General features: G+C 44.1%; 1 protein-coding gene across 1 annotated transcript in view; it reads right to left on the bottom strand.

The window, feature by feature from the left end:
- Nucleotides 1–2,941: 2,941 nt before the first annotated feature.
- Nucleotides 2,942–19,006, bottom strand: part of CMYA5 (cardiomyopathy associated 5) — a 68,431-nt gene continuing 52,366 nt past the window's right edge. The window contains exons 10-13 of the mRNA XM_056848611.1: nt 12,398–12,531; nt 9,169–9,268; nt 8,023–8,196; nt 2,942–3,227 (exon numbers count right to left, since the gene is read on the bottom strand). Coding sequence (XP_056704589.1) covers nt 2,975–3,227; nt 8,023–8,196; nt 9,169–9,268; nt 12,398–12,531 — 661 coding nt within the window. The 3' untranslated portion in view covers nt 2,942–2,974. The remainder of the gene's footprint in view (nt 3,228–8,022; nt 8,197–9,168; nt 9,269–12,397; nt 12,532–19,006) is intronic.

Raw genomic sequence — 19,006 nt, 5'->3', positions numbered from 1 at the left:
CCTCCCTAGGTCCTGTATTAGGAGCCCTGTGGCACAGAGTGGTAAGCTGCAGTACTGCAATCCAAGCTCTGCTCACGACCTGAGTTCGATCCCGACAGAAGTTGGTTTCAGGTAGCCGGCTCGTTAACTCAGCCTTACATCCTTCCGAGGTCGGTAAAACGAGTACCCAGCTTGCTGGGGGTAAAGGGAAGATGACTGGGGAAGGCACTGGCAAACCACCCTGCAAACAAAGTCTGCCTAGTAAACGTTGGGATGTGACATTACCCCATGGGTCAGGAATGACCCGGTGCTTGCACAGGGGACCTTTACCTAGAGCCTGTAGGGTGCACTTGAGGCCTAGGATCATGAAACCTGCCCAGAGCCTGGCTTTGACTGAGTATGAAGGCAGGCTATAAATTTAACTAATAAATAAATAATAACAGGGAAGTAGAAGGTCATCAGAGGGGTGTTGTTAGGATAAAGAGGTGAAAATCTGATTTTTGGTATTAAAATGCACAAGCGAGATGAGTGCAGCATGAATTAAGAATTCAGATGTCTTTTTATGGTTCTGATTGGCTCTAGCCTAAGGGCTGAGCTATAGAACTGTTAAGCCAAGCACCAACAAAGGATTTGAGGATCCAGCTGCCAAAATGTAGGCTATGAATAGATTCTGGCAAGCTCAGTGAGGGGGTTCTGGGGGTTCAAGCGCTACAACCCCCAAGAAAATTTTGACATTTGACCATTTACAGAGACATTTTTGAGGCCATATGAAATGGGTATTAGAGCATATTCTAAAGTCAATATTAACTACTTCAACCCATTGGTTTATTATTCTATCACTAAAAAACTCCATCGATTTTTGTTGAGAAATTCCCTCATTTTAAAAAAGTTGCTTCAGGGGCCCCCTCCAGCATTAGGGGCCCTGAAGCTTAAGCTCCATTAGTTTCACAGTAGATTTGCCTCTACCACTGATTGGTTACAACTTACACTTTGTGTGTTTATTTGAAAAATAAAGTAATCACTATGACTTTAACTCTATGTTACACAACAGATGAAACATGTACGAACAGTTTTTTAAAAAAGATTCTCTTCTTCCTTTATGCTTCCACCGCCCCCTTATTTTTATTCAATGCCCCCCAATTGCACCTGAGGCAACTACCGCCCCCCTGGATTGTTTCAGCGCCCCCCAGGGGGCATTATTGCCCACTTTGGGAAACACTGTAACTAACTGACCTAGAACTTTGCTTTTTTGTTTGCTGCGTGATTCATTCTTAGCCATCCATGCTCCGATAAGTCAGGTGAGAGGTTTATCACATACCACATAAGCATCCGTGATTATTCTTGGCTTCCTTATACATATCTCCTGCCCTCAGATTGATGAAGGGAAATGCACCCTATTTAATATTGAATTAAAGCCTCTTGATGGAAGCAAGAAGTCCCCCAAGCACTTTCAAAAGGAAGCAGCCAACGGCCTGATTCCTACAGGGGAACAGCAATCAAGCTCTTTTGTTTAAACTCCCAGAGCACCTCATTCCTTTGGGAAGAAAACATCAACCCATGTCCACTAGCCAATAACCAAAGCTTTCAAAAGCTCCTTCACAAGTGACACTGAGTGACCGATTCATAAACCCAGGAAGGGCCATCAGCCATCTCCTGAATATTGGTGGCAGAAATTACTCACCATTCTAATTCAATCCCTTACAATCAGAACCACTTCAGGTGTCCCATCCAGTCCATTTCCTAGGAACCTTGAAGTACCCCCTTCTACAGTAGTCAGAGTGAATCCTCCTATCACATCCCGGGTCCTGGACTCACATCAATGGGGTCCCAGATCCTAAAATTGCATCACTCAGGATGCAGCCCAAATTCTGCCATTAGGCACCTCAGTCCTACTCTCTTCTGCTCAAAAGTGGGCCAATAGCAACCTTCTTCCATTGGCATCCAGATAAATTTGGGTGCATAAAAAGGGCATCACAAGCTCTCCATTTTTGTTGTTGGCTCCCCTTCAGAACCAACTAACATTATCATGAGCACGAAATCATTGAATCTTCCTTGTCAAGACAGGCGCAGTATGATTCTCCTTCCCCTACTTCTTCCCTTCCTGGAATTTACCCTCCACATTTTCCTATCCACTCCTTCTTAAGTTTCTCCTGTATGCATTTGCGGCTGGTTTTCTCTGGGTTAGTCCTATGAGAGGAATATAATTTGGACTAAAAGCAACTTTAATTAGACATTTAATTTCAAGTAACACAACTACACATTAGGTTCGTGCAAAGTGACTGAGTTTTATTGGTGTCTGTGATGTAATAGCTTGCTCTTTCGTTCTTCAGTACTGATACCTCATTTTTTTCTATTCTGTATTTGGGTTAGCAGAATAAAATTACTTTCTGGTTGAATTTCTGTCCCACTTCCATCTCTCGCTCACTGGGAGCTTTATTGTGTCAAACTGGGAGCAGTGTATAAACAGACTTCAAGCCCCCCCCCCCCCATTTTCCTTGTACTCATGTTTTTGGTTCTTTGAGTTAAGGGGATGCTTTTCACGTGACAAGCCTGACACGGCAACTGATTTGGGTAACAGCCCCTGGTAGGTTCCTGCAGGAAGCAGACTGCTACACCAACTAGACCACTGGTTGGGGCCAGCAGATCTCTTCTTACATTCTCATTGTCAAGGGGAGCTTCCTGGATACGCACTGAAAACTGCTTCAGAGGCATCCCCCCCGTTTAAAATTTTGGGTTGTTCTGCGGCAAGGAAGCTGCTTTTAGAAGGGGAACAAATGGTGCAGACCTACTGGGCCATTAAGCTTCCGGTGTATTGCATATATTAAAGAGGTGGAAAAGACCGTCCTAAGCCTTCTAAAAAAATAAAATTCTGAAATACCAAGACCACGGTTACACAGCCCAGATAACCTACAAGAACCAATGAACTTTGACCGTGAAAGCCTTCGACAATAAAATTCTGATTATTTGTCTTGCAGGTAGATGGAAAAGAAAACGTTTAGCTATGCTTCACAAATTCTGGTAGCTCCATGCCTGTATGCAGGTGAAGGGTTCCTGGCTTCTCCAAGCCAAAGGCAGGGTGAGCTGCAGCAGTGAATTTCTGCCTGACGGTAAAGAGGACTTGTCCTCGTTCTGCATTGAAAAATAACAGTCTTCCAGTGTTATAGTCCAGCAGAATGCCAATCCGGGCAGGCCATTCCGTCACAATAACATCACTCAACTCGCCGTTGTGGAGTACTTTATAGATGAGACTGCAGAGAATAGAAAATTTAAAGTAAATAGGAATCCACTGCGTAGTCCATCGCAATAAATTTCTACACTGCAGTATTTTCTACTGTATCTTATTTGCCAACTGTTACCAACCGGAAGGGTACTCTAGAGCAAAGCTTCTTAAACTGTGGGCTACGACCCCATATGGGGCCGCGTAACTGAATATAGGGGGTCGTGAAAAATTGGGCAACAGTAAAAGATTTGTATACCTATTTTATATACCTATATACCTGGGGTCGTGTAAAAATTTCTCGGGCGAAAAGGGGTCGCGAGTGGAAAAAGTTTAAGAAGCCCTGCTCTAGAGCAGTGTTTCCCAATCAAAAGTGGGTTGCAAATCCTGTGGAAGCAGATCACAAAGTATTATTGTTTTATGTCAGTGTTCCCCAGCTCACTAACTGTGGACAAATTTCCTGGTGCCTTCCAAGTAGGGTCGCTAGCTCCAGGTTGGGAAATACCTGGAGATTTCTGGGGTGGAGCCTGAGGAGGAGAGGGACTTCAATGCCATAGAGTCCAATTGCCAAAGCAGCCATTTTCTCCAGGTGAACTGATCTCTGTTGGCCGGAGACCACTTGTAATAGCAGGAGATCTCCAGCTAGTACCTGAAGGTTTGCAAAAAAGAGAGTGTGTGCTGAAAGTGTGGATAAGGCAAAAAAGAACAGCACAACGGCCAAAAAACCAATAACAATGCAACAATGTGCATCTATATATCAATGTGTATTGAGCAAATGCAATCCTATGGTAACTATGCCAATGCGTAATTGCTAGGTTAAAAGTAAAAGCCCACCAACAAGCATATTATAGGTCAATTGTGTGTGTGTGTGTAAAGTGTCGTCAAGTCGCAGCTGACTTATGGCGACCCCTTTGGGGGGTTTTCATGGAAAGAGACTAACAGAGGTGGTTTGCCAGTGCCTTCCTCTGCACAGCAACCCTAGTATTCCTTAGTGGTCTCCCATCCAAATACTAACCAGGGCTGACCATAGGTCAATTAGCGAAGAGTAATATACATCCTTAAAGTCAGTATGACTTTAGGAATGTATATTACTCTTCACTAATTGACCTATAATATGCTTGTTGGTGGGCTTTTACTTTTAGCCTAGCAATTACACATTGGCATAGTTACCATAGGATTGAATTTGCTCAATACACAATGATATATAGATGCACATTGTTGCGTTGTTATTGGTTTTTTGGCCGTTGTGCTGTTCTTTTTTGCAGTACCTGAAGGTTGGCAACCCTATTCTCTGAGCTTCACTTCGTCACCTTGCTCTGCTCCTAAGATCTGGGGGAGACTTTGGTGGGGATTGGAGGCAAGGCAAGGAAGTTGGCAGCCATGCTTGTATCCTGTTTGGGATGCCAGACCAACCTGGGGCCGGTGGTGGAGTTCTAGTCTGCATGGATTTTCTCCCCTCTGCACTACAAAGGCAAACAAAGCAAAAAACCAACCCCCCCCCAAAAAAAAACCTGTTTCAGGAGGAGTGTGAACTCTTCAGGGGGAAAAGGATTAATGGTGGAAAACCCAAGCATTTCTGCTTCCCCATTTCTGGTACCCCCTTTATTATGTCTGTTTTCCCCAACCATCTCTCTCTCTCTCTCTTCCCTCTCTCTCTCTTCCCTCTCTCTCTCTCTCTTCCCTCTCTCTCTTCCCTCTCCCGTCTCTGCTGGGACTGTTTTATAGCCTGTACACTGTTTGCTTTTTCTAATGGCAGAGGAGATTTTCAGCAAACTCCCATACTCATTTATTTCAGTGTTCTTGATTAAAAGTCATAAGGTTCATCAACTAAGACATCATCTCTAAGAGAACACAAGTGCCTAGCCACTCTGCATGGTTTTTTATTCCTGTTTCTAGTCCCCTAATATTACAGAAAGGACACCCATTTTCTCAGCTTCAGCTTTAAAAACCTGGAGGGATCCAGAAGCTCTGTGTTTGCTTCTGAAACCCTAATCCACAACCTCCATTATTTGCAAGCTATCACTCGTGCATATATAGCCTAAGCATGTCCGGGTGAACACATGTAAGCCTCTAAGCATGTCGCTAGGTCCCTCCTTCTGTGTGTTAACATGGAAATAAAGCTTCTCCACCAGGCTGACATTGCCAGCCTACCTTACAGAGTTGTTGGAAGGATCACTTTGGGGAGGGGCCGTGGCTCAGTGGTAGAGCATCTGCTTGACATGCAGAAGGTCCCAGGTTCAATCCTTGGCATCACTAGTTAAAGGAACTAGGTAGGTAGCTGATGTGAAAGACCTCAGCCTGACACCCTGGAGAGCCGCTGCCAGTCTGACTAGACAATACTGACTTTGATGGACCAAGGGTCTGATTCAGTAGAAGGCAGCTTCATGTGTTCATCACTGATAAAATGTAAGCAATGTGCTTTGACTGCTTGAAATGTGCGACGTCGGTGCTAAATATTCCTGTTACTGTATTTTAGGAAGCAGGCCAGACACACTGAAGCGCAAGATGACCGGCATTAGCCGCCACCTGCTGTGTTAATGATTATGACTGTTCCATGGCCGCAGTGCTAAAACTCCTGATCTGATTATGGAACATGGAAGGCTCCCAAGCACCAGAGTGTAACCTTAGCTGCCAGCGTAAAGGACAGGGAGCCTATCCTGCTACGATCAGCAAAAGACAAAAGAGACCCCCTCACCTCTGCAGGAGTATATCGTATACCTTGCAGCTGTGGAGAAGTTTACATCGGGACCACAAAACGCAGCATACAAACAAGGATAAAAGAACATGAAAGATACTGCAGACTTGGCCAACCTGAGAAATCAGCAGTGGCTGAACATGGACTGACACAAACAGGACACAGGGTCTTATTCCAAGACACTGAAAGACTGGACAATTCTACCAACTATTTTGTCAGATTGCACAGAGAAGCCATTGAAATTCATAAACATCAGCACAACTTTAACAGAAAAGAGGAGAGTTTAAGAATGAATAAGGCTTGGCTTCCTGCCCTGAAAAACCTCCAGACAAAGACAACATTCAACAATAGCCATACAGATTAGTTTTGGATTACACACATTAACAGATCACTTCAGGATACAATGGTTCCATATTAACATACCATACCCTCATTAGCACATTATCTTGATACTTACAGGACAATACTTTTGCAGGACAATACTCAGCTCAAACCCAACCCCTTTCTGACTATATATTACTCTTCCTACACCCTTGACACTGAGAGACACTGTCCTTCAGTGTTACTACTCTGAAGATGCCTGCCACAGTTGCTGGCGAAACGTCAGGAAAGAAAATTCCAAGACCACGGTTACACAGCCCGGATAACCTACAAGAACCAAGGGAGCCTATCGTTTGAGCACTCTTCCCAGCCACCAATCATCCCGAGCCTCAGAGTTCTGGATTCACTCCAAAAAAACATGCCTCCTCCTCCTCGCTGTCTAGCTAAATCATTGGCATAGCCTCCAGTGAAACTGCTATGGTAGAAATGTATCATGTATACTGTAAAATCAGCCCTGGGAAAGGACAAGTGGATTGTGTGGTTGGAGTATTCGTTTGGGCAGGAAAAAAATAAAAATCGGGTAGTGTGAGAGGTTTGATCCATCTGGGGGGGTTCATTCGACTGTCTTGGATTTTTAAATTTATGATGGCTGCTTATGAGAAAGGTCAGCAGAACTGGGAAACTTTATTTTGACTATGGATTGCGGGGGCTGTAGAGTGTTTAGTGATGGAGGTTATTTCCATTTGAAATCACCTTGGTATCCATGTGTTATATTTCTGTTTTTAAGATTTTCTTTTGTCAAAGACACTGAACTATCTCGTAATGTTTTACGATGTTTTTTTCAGTATTAATGGGGGGCATTGGTCCTTTTGTTGCCTGTTTTGCCCTTTCTGAGAGTTGGTTTGGCAGCCTAGATGGGAGTTTATGGGGGTTCTTATTATTCACTTAGTTTTTTCTATGTATTTTATGATGTTTTGATGTGACCATTTTAAGTTAAATAAATAATTAAAAAAAAACTAGAGTCACAAATTGCTGCTCTCCTTTCACTTAATGAAAGCTGGGCCATCCATGAAAGCAGGAAAGAGAATTGACAAGCCATCCCTCATGATCCACCGAGAGAGACGGTTGCATTCAAATGCCACCTTTGCCGTGGATTCTTTTTAGGGCCTTGAGCAAGCCCAAACTGCTCTGCCTTGACACCCCATCAATAAAACAGAAATTTGGATATAGTGAAGGCAAGCTCAAAAAGAGAGTGTAAAAAAAAAAGTTGTATAGAAAAAAGCCAACGTCACAGTCCATAGGACCATGTACCTGCACAGTGAATCGTGTCTCCATATTCTGCTTTACTAGTGTAAGGTCTACAGGCAAATTTTGCATGTTTTCAACAGATGAGCTAGCACTGTATTTGGAACCTACTCAGCTCTCCCAAAAGGATCCCCCTTCAGATATCACTGCTGCATATGGTCCCTTCTGTTTCCTGGGAGGTCCAAATCTGCATCATTATTGATTGATGTTAACCTTAAATAATGCCAGTGCTGAGTTAGATGGTGTATAATTGTTAGAAAACCAACCACATCCTGCCTATGATTTGCATGACATCAGAAGAATAAGGAAGGGGACAGGGGAAATATCAGAATAAACAAAAATAGTTTCCTTTTATACTGTCATTTAATATAGATTGGCTCCTGTTGGTTGCTAGAGGTCAAGATTACATTATTCCCCAGCTGCTTTTGGGGAATGTATGGAATTCAGTCAAGATGCCTATCGTTTCACAATCCTTTTTTTTTCTGGAATGAATTGTTTTGGATACCTGGTTTTGCTAGAACAATACAAGCACCAGGAAGAATTGTTCTGCCCCAGGATACTGTCAGGTGGAACAACGGAGTAGCAGATCCCGATCTTGTAAGTCTCGCAGCCAGTCACAGTGACTTCCCAGTAATGCCGTCCTCGAGGAGCTAAAAGCTCTCCCCAAACTGGTAAGATTCTATATGCACAGAGAGAGGCAAATTTGGCATTTTCAGATATTGGCTAAACTCAATTAATACTTTAAAGCACAAACATCAAAAGGGCCAAGGGAGCAATCCTAAGAGGGTCTACTCAGAAGAAATTCCCATTTTATTCATTAAGGCTGACTCCCAGGAAAGTGCTCTTAGGATTGCAGCTTAAGTGCCCTACACTCCACAATTAACAGCGACAGTTCACTTTCTCAACAGAACAATATCAGCCTGTGCTCAACAGCCTATTTTAGTGCATTTAAATACATGCAGATGAAAGGTTGCCTAATATTCAGTGCGAGGTTGTTATTGTTCTTTTTACATCCAAGTGCTCTAGCCACAAAGAATAATGCCTTTTTGCAATTGGCAATTCACTGGCCTCGTTTTGTGAATTAACAACTTAGGTGCAATGAAGCAGCGGAAGAAAAAAAAAACTCAAGAAAGAAAAAGGGAAAACTAATGTAAGTGCCTTGAACTCACATTACAAGGAAAAACACAACACAGTGCATTTTCCTTCAGTGTGAGAGCCAGCATGGCGTAGTGGTTAAGAGCAGTGGTTTGGAGCGGTGAACTCTGTTCCGGAGAACCGGGTTTGATTTCTACTCCTCCACATGAGCGGCGGAGGCTAATCTGGTGAACTGGATTTGTTCTCCCACTCCTACACACAAAGCCAGCTGGGTGACCATGGGCAAGTTACAGTTCTGATAGAGCTCTCTCAGTTCCACCAACCTCACAGGGTGTCTGTTGTGGGGAGGGGAGGTGATTGTAAGCCGGTTTGAGTCTCCCTTAAGTGGTAGAGAAAGTTGGCATATAAAAACCAACTCTTCTTCTTCTTCTACCTCTGCTTTCTCTGAGTTAAGAAAACCTATTAATTCATTTTCAGATGACTGTCCAGTTTCTAACAGCCCACTGGCACGAACAATTCTAAATCATACATGGGAGTACATCAGAGTTGTACTTACCCAGTGATTTGGGTTTCCTTGGGAAGGCATATAATGGTTCCACTGGGTGACACTTGTAATGCAGGGTGAGCAGTTTCTTTCATTATGTGAAATCTAGTTCCTGTTGTGATTCAGAAGTAGAAATAAACACCACCTCAGGGATGACTGCAGTATTAGTTTGTAGTGATCACAAAAACTGTAGCAAATGTTGTTGTTGAAACAATGCACCACAGAATATTAGTGTTTCTATCAAAGCTTTGCTTTGATGTTCACATATGGGGATAGAGGACATGAAAATATACCATGCCAAACATGTAATGCTCATCGGGATTCAGAAGCTATTCCCAGCTTGGTGAAGCTATTCCCAGCTATAGTTCAGTGGTACAACCTCTATGTTTCATGGAGAAGGTCCCAGGTTCACTCCATGGCATTGCCAGTTGAAAGGATAAGGTAGTAGGTGATGTGAAAGATCTCTGCCTGGGATGCTAGAGGGGCACTGCCAGTCAGAATAGAAAATGTGGACTTTGACAGACCAGCGGTCTGGTTCAGTATATGGCAGATTCATGTGCATCTGTGCTCAGCTTCATACACAGCAAAAGAGCGATGTATGGTTAGGGGAAGGGCTTAGGCTACCACAGCGAAACTCAATCCATGGGTTTGTGTGTGAATTTCAGTTTTCTCCTGTACTAGTCGATTCTGTTTCAACTGAACAACTTTGATCTGCCCTGACCTGGATGGCCCAAGCTAGCCCAGATCTTGGAAGCTAAGGCCTTTTATGCAGGGACTTTTCCCCCATGGTCACCTTGCAAACCGCTTCAGGGCTTCCCTTTGATTATGTATGCCTTTTCCACTCATCAGAGGTTGCCTTGCTCTTCCCATGTGTTTTGCCCGCATTTTCCAGATTCGAGCTAAAATAGCATCTGGAAAATGAGGGCGAAACGCTTAGGGAGAGCAAGGCGACCTCTGAAGGGTGGAAAAGGCATGAATAACCCAAAGGGAAGCCCCGAAGCAGTCGGCAGGGTGACTTCAGGGAAACGTCCCTGCATAAAAGACCTAAGTAGTTAGTACTTTGATAGGAGTACTGGTTAGTACTTTGATAGGAGACCACCAAGGAAGACAAAGGTTGCTATGCAGAGGCAGGCAAAGGCCACCTCTGTTCATCTCTTGCCTTGAAAACCCTTTGAGGTCACTGTAGGTTAGCTGCGACTTGATGGCACTTTCAACCAACTTTGATCCATTCTATTTTCTAAAAGGGATAACGAAGAATTGTACACACAGTGCCTAGCCTTGAATCAGCACGTAGAAATACTGCATCAATAGCATTTAGCCTGCTTCATCCTTCCAGGTGTGGAAAGCACATTAATGAGATCCACATGTGCCCTTCCATATGTGAAGGTGTTTGCTGCTAGCAGAAGAGTTGCTTTATCCTTTGCACTAAAGCACTGATAGAGCTGGGCAGCCAGAAGTGGCTCTTTGGCATGCCACCTGTGGCTCTTCTGTCCTCCAATGTGGCACCCACCCCAAGTTCTAGGAGACTGGGTAAGGCCTTATGGGGTTCGTGGTTGGCAGGTGGTTCCAACCTTGAAACAGCCACAACTCCAAGGACTGGAGGACAGGTAAGCTGCAAGCCTCGTTATGTCCTCTCCAGTTGCCCTCCACCCACCCTTCTCTGCAGCCTCTGGACTCTCATCCCAGCACCTGGAGAGAGGCTGTGGCTCAGTGGTAGAACATCTGCTTGGCACGCAGAAGGTCCCAGGTTCAATCCTCGGCATCTCCAGTCAAAGGGACTAGGCAAGTAGCTGATGTGAAAGACCTTAGCCTGAGACCCTGGAGAGCCGCTGTCGGTCTGAGTAGACAATACTGACTTTGATGGACCAAGGGTCTGATTCAATATAAGGCAGCGTCATGTGTTCATGTGTGTTCACCTGGGCAACTGTCAGGAGGAGAGCAAGCTGGCCACAGCGAAGAAAGAGGGCGGTGGCGGCCACCACCATCACCATGGCAACCACCCAGGGTAGAAGCAAGTTGGCTGCAGTTTGGGGAGGGTGGACTTATTCTCCTTCCTTCCCAACCAGCTTGCTCTCCTTTTGGGATATAACCATTAATAACTTTAATGGGGAGCCGTGGGTCAGCTTCACTTCAAAACTGCGGCATGCCTATACATACCTTACCTATCCATTTCCCATTTCATCTGCCAGGGCTAAAAGGGCTCAGTGGAATTAAAGCCAATCCAGATGGACAAGTTAGTGTATACAATTTTGAGGCTGTTTTGTGCATATATTTTTTCCCTCCTTAATTGTTCTTGGAAGTCCTTTCTGCACAATTGTTTTATTGTGCCAAGAAGGCAATTTGTTTTGCACTGTTGCACGCAGGCCACGCACAGCTCCCCTCAAGGCAGTGAATTTCTATTAGGAGTATATTACATTCTTGAGAATCGGTTCTTCAGTACAAAAATGAAGCATATCACGTGGCTGTTATGTTGCCTTTGTGTGTTTCCACACAGTCCTGGGCAGGTCACAAGTCTATTGGTGTGGCATCTCGAATACACCCAAGAGGCTACCGGCAGTACCAGCCAACTATAAATCATTTGAAAGATGCCTGCCTAGCAAAACACAGAGAAATAGATATGTCTCAGGCCATTTATGCTTGGTAATTAGCAGCGCGTTCCAGGCTGAATCGCCCCGCATATTATTTTTTTTATTTTTCATGCTGAACAGTCATTCCGGAAGTGACTGCGAAGCCAGCACAAACCTGCTTCGCATTACTTAAGAGCCCCTTTAAAGCGACCTTTGGTGTTTGCTCCACCCCCCCGTCGCGAAGAATCCCCTGAAGGAACCATGCAAAATAACAGCGGCACGTTAGCTATGCACATACTAATGTCTATGCAAACAGGAACAAAGGAGCAGGCGAGTGGGGGAGGGTGGAATTTCTCCTTTTGGGTCGGGACTGTGAACAGGCATTTTTAAAGTTGCATTTTAAAAAAGACCTTTGAGCGAGCATCAAAACTGACCATGCATAAATGGCCTAATTGAGCTTGATTCTATACTAGTTGTCCACTGGCACGTGGTGAATTACACCTGAGTTTTACACAGGTGAGTCAATGCCACAACTGGGCCTTCTTTAGACACTGGCGTTTCTGGGAGATGGAATCAAGTAATGCATTCTATGGAATTCATATCAGATCTGTGCCTGTTTTCCTTCTTCCCCAGCTTTCCTGCTAGATTTAGCATCAAAAAGTATTTGTATCTACCTTTTGTCGAGATAAGAGCTGCTTCGCTCTGTTCACTCATTCCAAAGATGTTAACAGCTCTCACGTAGAAGAAATAATTTATATTTGGTTCTAGATTAACTTTCAGCTCAAGTCTTTTAATTCCAGCCAGAGATCTGAAAAGGCAATAATTTATATGACAGTGAACAAAGGATAAACTTTGCATTAGAAATTTTTCATACCCCCCCCCCAAGGGTACATGTACTGAGAAAATGCAGTCCCTAGAAAAACAAACCAAGAGGCAGATCGTCTATGAGTGGGCCACAATCATATCAAGAAAACTGAGCTACTTTTTGGCAAGGAGGAGAAAGAAACTAGATTCTATTTACCTAATATGTTACCTTGGGGGAGGCACTGGCAAACCACCCCGTTAAAAACAAAGTCTGCCTAGTAAAGTTCGGGATGTGACGTCACCCCATTGGTCAGGAATGACCCGGTGCTTGCACAAGGGACTTTTACCTTTTTAATATGTTACCTCCATGTAGTTCAAGCCAACCTCCTCCGTTTTATAAAACTGGAAGACGAAGCTGTGTTAGTGTGTTGCAGCAAAACTGAACAGAAGTCCAGTGCTACCTTAAAGACTATTTTTAGGTGCCGCCGGAATAGGGTTGCTAGGTCGCTCTTCAGCAACAGCGGGAGATTTTGGGGGTGGAGCCTGAGGAGGCCAGGGTTTGGAGAGGGGAAGGACTTCAATGCCATAGAGTCCAATTGCCAAAGCAGCCATTTTCTCCAGGTGAACCGATCTCTATCAGCTGGCAATCAGTTGCAATAGCAGGAGATCTCCAGGTAGTACCTGGAGGTTGTCAACCCTATGCTGGAGTTCTAATTTTCCTCCCTTTTACAATCACAACAATCCTCTGAGGAAAATTAGGTTGAGAGAGTCTGACTGGCTAAGGGCACAATGAACTTCATAGCTGAGTGGGGGGTCAGACCCTGAATCCCCTCAGTTCTAGCCCAACACATTCAACAGTTCACCACACTGGGTCTTAATCACTGGAAGGATGGTGGACTTTTGGGCTTGTATTTTTCAAACAGCAATTGCCCCTCCCTCCTCGTGTGAATCACTTTCAAGACTCAGGGACTTCAGAAGCCATTTGTGATACAGCGGTGGGCTATTCAACAGGGAAAGTGCAAAGTTCCATTGGTTATGTTTTCAAGCTCTTGGGTACGTCTAGAGTAGTTTGAAGCCCATATTGTCTGCTTTCCTTCCCAGCTTTCCTTGACTCTCCAGCATGTGAGAAAGGCTTGCCTTACTTTCAGAATACCACCCCCATTAAACTCAAAATAAAAAGCAGGATTTCCCTCCACACAAACAGCATTAAGGCAAAAACAGGAATGATGCTGGAAGAGCCCTGAATGCATCTTCCTAGCAGTTTTTATCATGCAATAGCATGTACTGGACCCCAATTTGGATACCATTTTACCAACTGAAACCAACCTCTACGTGGTTTTTATCCCTAGAAGGGAACAAAAGACAGGCTAATAACAAAGGAGGCTGACTGGTGGTTTTATTTGGCACAACCAACCCATTATATAGTGGTTCTGATCTGAATCACGATCCAATCACAGATTTCCTAGCATCTCATTCGTCTCGACTCTTGAAGACAATCTGCTTGTGATGTGCGCACATCTTGCTTTCACTTTGAGAAAACAGCTTTTGCAGGCTTCTGCACTGCTTCAAAAGCCTGAAAAGCCTACCTGACCAAAAACAACAGCAAGATGCAAGAAAGTACTGCATACGCTACAGGCAACAGACCCTCCAGTATCACTTTCGAAGACCACGTTCTACAAACAATTATCCTCAGATCTCACTCAAGTATACCAAAAAGAACTAAACAGTATTATGAAGTAATTACCCACACGCATACAGGAACAGATCTATATGGACGCACCACAAGAACCTCAACTAGGCATTTTTTGTATTTTCTGCCCAAAATATGCAAGTCCAGCAACCCAGGACATCCTATTGTCTCTAGCCACCATCACTGTAGTGGCATCTGGATACATGGATGCTATTCTCAGACCCTATGCCATCAAAGCCCCCAGTTATGTGTGAGACACCATAGACATAAATCCAACATTAAATAAACCACAGCACTCAAAAACGAGTGGGAGAACATTTTAATCATCCAGGTCATTCTATTGCTGACCTAAGAGTGGCAGTCCTCAAACAAAGAAACTTCAAGAGGAGATTACAATGCGAGTTTGCTGAACTTGAGGTCATTCACAAATTCAGAACAATGGACTCTCGGGGCTGAATAGAGTCACAGGATTCTTATCTCACTACAGATGCCAATTTTCTGCCCCCGAGCATTTCCCCCTCTGCTCTAATCAAGCTGATTACAATAGGCATCATACCATTGCATCCTTTACAAGCCTTTTTTCCAACACCTGCCATCTTCTGACAAGGGTAAAAGGACTCAGAGATTTCCATTTCGACTAGTGTCTAATGAAGGAAGTTTCGACTCTTGAAGGCTCATATCCTGAAACTTTTGTTGGTCTCGAAGGTTCTACTGGACTCAAACCTAACTGTTCTACAGCAGGCCAACATGGCTACTCCCTGAAAATAACTTTATACATCCTAACACCTTCAGCTCTTTTTAAAAGCGTTGCCTAACTTCATCCTTCAAAGCTGTTTTTCATCCATCTTCCACCAGAGAGTGCTAGAAACTGCAGAATAATCAGTACTTACAGTTGCCTGGTGTTCACAATCTTTTTAAGCATATGCTTTTTTCTGAAGTATAGTCAAAATTCTCTTTATGCTGGAGAAAGGCCACTTAATGACCACACTGTTCTGCATCAGAGAGGTTTAAAGGACTAACCCCTTGTTTATTCCTATTATGTCTTTTAGGACACCCACTCACCATTAAAAAAAAAAACTTAAAAGAGAACTGATTTTTTTCCAGGCATAGTAGATTTCAAAGGTTTTAAGATCTTTTTGTTCTGAGCTGAACCCCTTTGATAGGTTTGATCACTGTCACATTAGAATCAATAAAACAAATATATAATCAGATTTAATTGAATTGAATTAAGACTGTGTAATAGAATGCCAGTGGCCGTATTCCCTAATGCCGTAAGGCGCATGTCTAATATGCATGGCGAATGTTTCTATTCCTGGTTTTCACCATTACAGGAGATCATCTGGCCATCCCGAACTCCCTGGAAGAATGGATGGAATACAAATAGAGACAGTATCCTGGAAAATGTTTAGGAAAAGGGCATGATTAATGATCGTTTAACAGTTCATGGGATTAGTTAAAATGATAATGGCTTTGATTCTAACTGCAGTCTGCTCATGGTTGGCTTTCCCACTTACCCTGGTACCCTCAGAATAGCTGCTCCTGGGCCACAAGGTTGCAGTGAGATGTGGGGGCATGAGTGAAGACAGGGAGTCCCCTTTCCAAAGGAAAATGACTTCCGCTGTTGTTCTGCATGTGCGTGTAATTTTGTCATCAAGGCAAGTCACAGCTGACTTATGGTGACCCCGTAGGGTTTTCAAGGCAAGAGACATCCAGGGGTGGTTTGCCTGCCATTGCCTTCCTCTGTGGGTGCTGAGAGAGTTCTGAGAGAACTGTGACTGGCCCAGTGTCACCCAGCAGGCTTCATGTGGAAAAGCGGAAAATTGAACCCAGCTCTCCAGATTAGAATCCACTGCAGATTAGAATCCACTGCTCCAATTGCCACCTTGGAGGGCTTTAAGAGGGGAGTGGACATATTCATGGAGGAGAGGGGTATTCATGGCTATTAGTTAGAATGGATACTAGTCATGCTGCATACCTATTCTCTCTAGTATCAGAGGAGCATGACTATTATATTAGGTGCTTTGGAACACAGGCAGGATGGTGCTGCTGCACTCGTCTTGTTTGTGGCTTCCTAGAGGCACCTGGTTGGCCACTGTGTGAACAGACTGCTGGACTTGATGGGCCTTGGTCTGATCCAGCAGGGCCTTTCTTATGTTCTTATGTTCTTAACAGCATCTGAATCCCAGCCAGTATTTAGAAGACAGCCTGCCCACCCGGTTATGGTTCAAGCATCAAATGGACTTTGGAGACCGATCATTGAATATGTAACGCTAGAATACTAAACCGATAATAGATTCCTTCAGCGTACTATAAAACAGAATGAAAGATATCTTTTTAAATTTCTATACTTTTGGTATGTTTATTTTTAGGTATGTTATTTGTTGTTGTCGTCTTTGACAGTGCTTTGGTTCCTCGTTTTAATGGAAGTGCTAAGAAAGACATTTTTAAAAGCAAATTAGCCGGATAAATGCGCTGAAACACTGACAGATGAAGACAGTCTCTAATTTACAACCCCCACAATCCCCGTCTTCTGCAAAGCTACAGCCTCATTAATTAAAACTAGGAGTGATGTGCAACTGCTTATTTCAACCTCACTTGTGAGTGTTAAAAAGCGCCTCCTGGTTTGGGTGATTTTTCGACATTCCTTGCGAACCTATTAATGTTGTTTCAACGCTGTTCTTCTCTGTGCTATTTTCATTTTCCTTCTTGTTCTCTCCGGTCTCGGTCTCCTTTGCCCTCATTGCTATTTAAACCTTCTTCTCAGTTTTCCTTCCTCCTGTCCCTCTGCACCACCAGAAAAGTGGCTGTGGGGTGTGAGGGGTCGAGGCTCTAAGAACATAAGAGCACAAGAACATAAGGAAGGTCATGCTGGATCAGACCAAGGTCCCTCAAGTCCAGCAGTCTGTTCACACAGAGGCCAACCAGCTGCTAGGGGCATTCAGTTGGCTCTAGTTGGCTGGGGCATTCAGTCAACATTGGGAACCCCCTTTCCCAAAATAATGTACCTTCCAGTTGTACAAGAACATATTTGGATCCAAACCAGTAATCAGAAGACACCCAGAAGACATTCTCCCTCCCGTTAGGTTTCAAGCATCAGACTAATTATGACAAACATGGTGAGGGGGTCTGAAGACCAAGTCCTATGAGGAAAGGTTGAAAGAGCTGAGTATGTTTAGCCCAAAGAGGAGAAGACTGAGAGGTGATATGATAACCATCTTCAAGTACTTGAAGGGCTGTCATATAGAGGATGGTGCTGAGTTGTTTTCTGTTGCCCCAGAAGGTAGGACCAGAACCAACGGGTTGAAATTAAATCAAAAGAGTTTTTGCCTAGACATTAGAAAGACTTTTCTAACAGTCTGAGCAGTTCCTCAGTGGAACAGACTTCCTCAGGAGGTGGTAAGCTCTCCTTCCCTGGAGGTTTTAAAGAAGAGGTTAGATGGCCATCTGTCAGCAATGCTGATTCTATGATCTTAGGCAGATCATGAGAGGGAGGGCATCCTGGCCATCTTCTGGGCATGGAGTAGGGGTCACTGGGTGTGTGGGAGGGGAGGTAGTTGTGAATTTCCTGCACTGTGCAGGGGGTTGGACTAGATGACCCTGGTGATCCCTTCCAACTCTATGATTCTATGACAAATGTCAGATATTTTCACTTTTTTCCCTTCACCTTCACTGCTACTTAAAATGACTAGTTATGGTATTTCACATGACACCTTCACACCATGCTTGCTGTAATGATAATATAGAACTCCATACACAAAGTTGCCACAGTCAATCCGGTTAAAGAGCAGTAGAGGCAACTGGTGAGCCAGTGTGGTATAGTGGTTAAGGGCGGCAGACTCTGATCTGGAGAACCAGGTTCGATTCCCTGCTCCTCCACATGAAGCCTGCTGGGTGACCTTGGGCCAGTCACAGTTCTCTTGGAACTTTCTCAGCCCACTCAAAGGCAAGCAATGGCAAACCACCTCTGTTCATCTCTTCTTTGGAAACCCTATGGGGTTACCATAAGTCAGCTGCGACTCGGTGGCACTTTTTACCACTAAAGTCAGCTGAGCCAAGGGGGGTGAAGGCAAAGATGGGGGCAAAGAAACATGAAGATGAGAAAAAAAGCAGCCCGCAGAATAAGGGGCAGAAACAGTACTGAAACCACACAAATGTCTGGAGATGTATTAGTTTGGCTGGGTCATTTTGAGGTACATGTGATCAATACTAGAGAATCTTCAGCATGGCTCTAATTAAGAAGAGAGCAGTTACTTGAGCAATGTTAGACTGTAAGCTCCTTGGGGCTGGCATTTGTCTGATGTTTTGTCCTCTGTAACTCATCAAGTACATTTATAGCTCTATACCCATAATAAATCATCATAAAAATGATAAATGCTAGCAAGCCTGGTATCAGTGCCTTCCTACACACCATCAACACACACACAATATTTTCACATAACAAATGCTGGCAAATGCAGGCTGTTCCAGGCCTTCAAGGAAGTGCCAGCATATGCAGCAGCATGCACAGGAAAACAAACTAGCAGGCTCTACAAAAAGACGGCAGCAGTCTTAAAGCAGCCCTCCCTCTCACAGGGGAGCCAGTCATAATACACCTACCCAGACTCAGGTTTATGCGGCAAGCCGTTTGGGGGCTAGGTAGTTCAAAATTCAAACTATGGCATTGCAAACCCTCCTTCCTCAGGATGAAAACTAGCTGAGAGAAATAAATCTCACGCCCATTGCCTAGGACCTGATTTCTGATGTGAAATGTACCAGAACTGGTGTTTAGAGCTCTCACATTTGTGGGTGT

The sequence above is a fragment of the Euleptes europaea genome, chromosome 4, assembly GCF_029931775.1.
Source record: "Euleptes europaea isolate rEulEur1 chromosome 4, rEulEur1.hap1, whole genome shotgun sequence".
NCBI classification, from domain to species: Eukaryota; Metazoa; Chordata; class Lepidosauria; order Squamata; family Sphaerodactylidae; genus Euleptes; species Euleptes europaea.
Note: the sequence above shows the minus strand (reverse complement) of the source record. Positions and strands in the feature narration are given on the sequence as shown.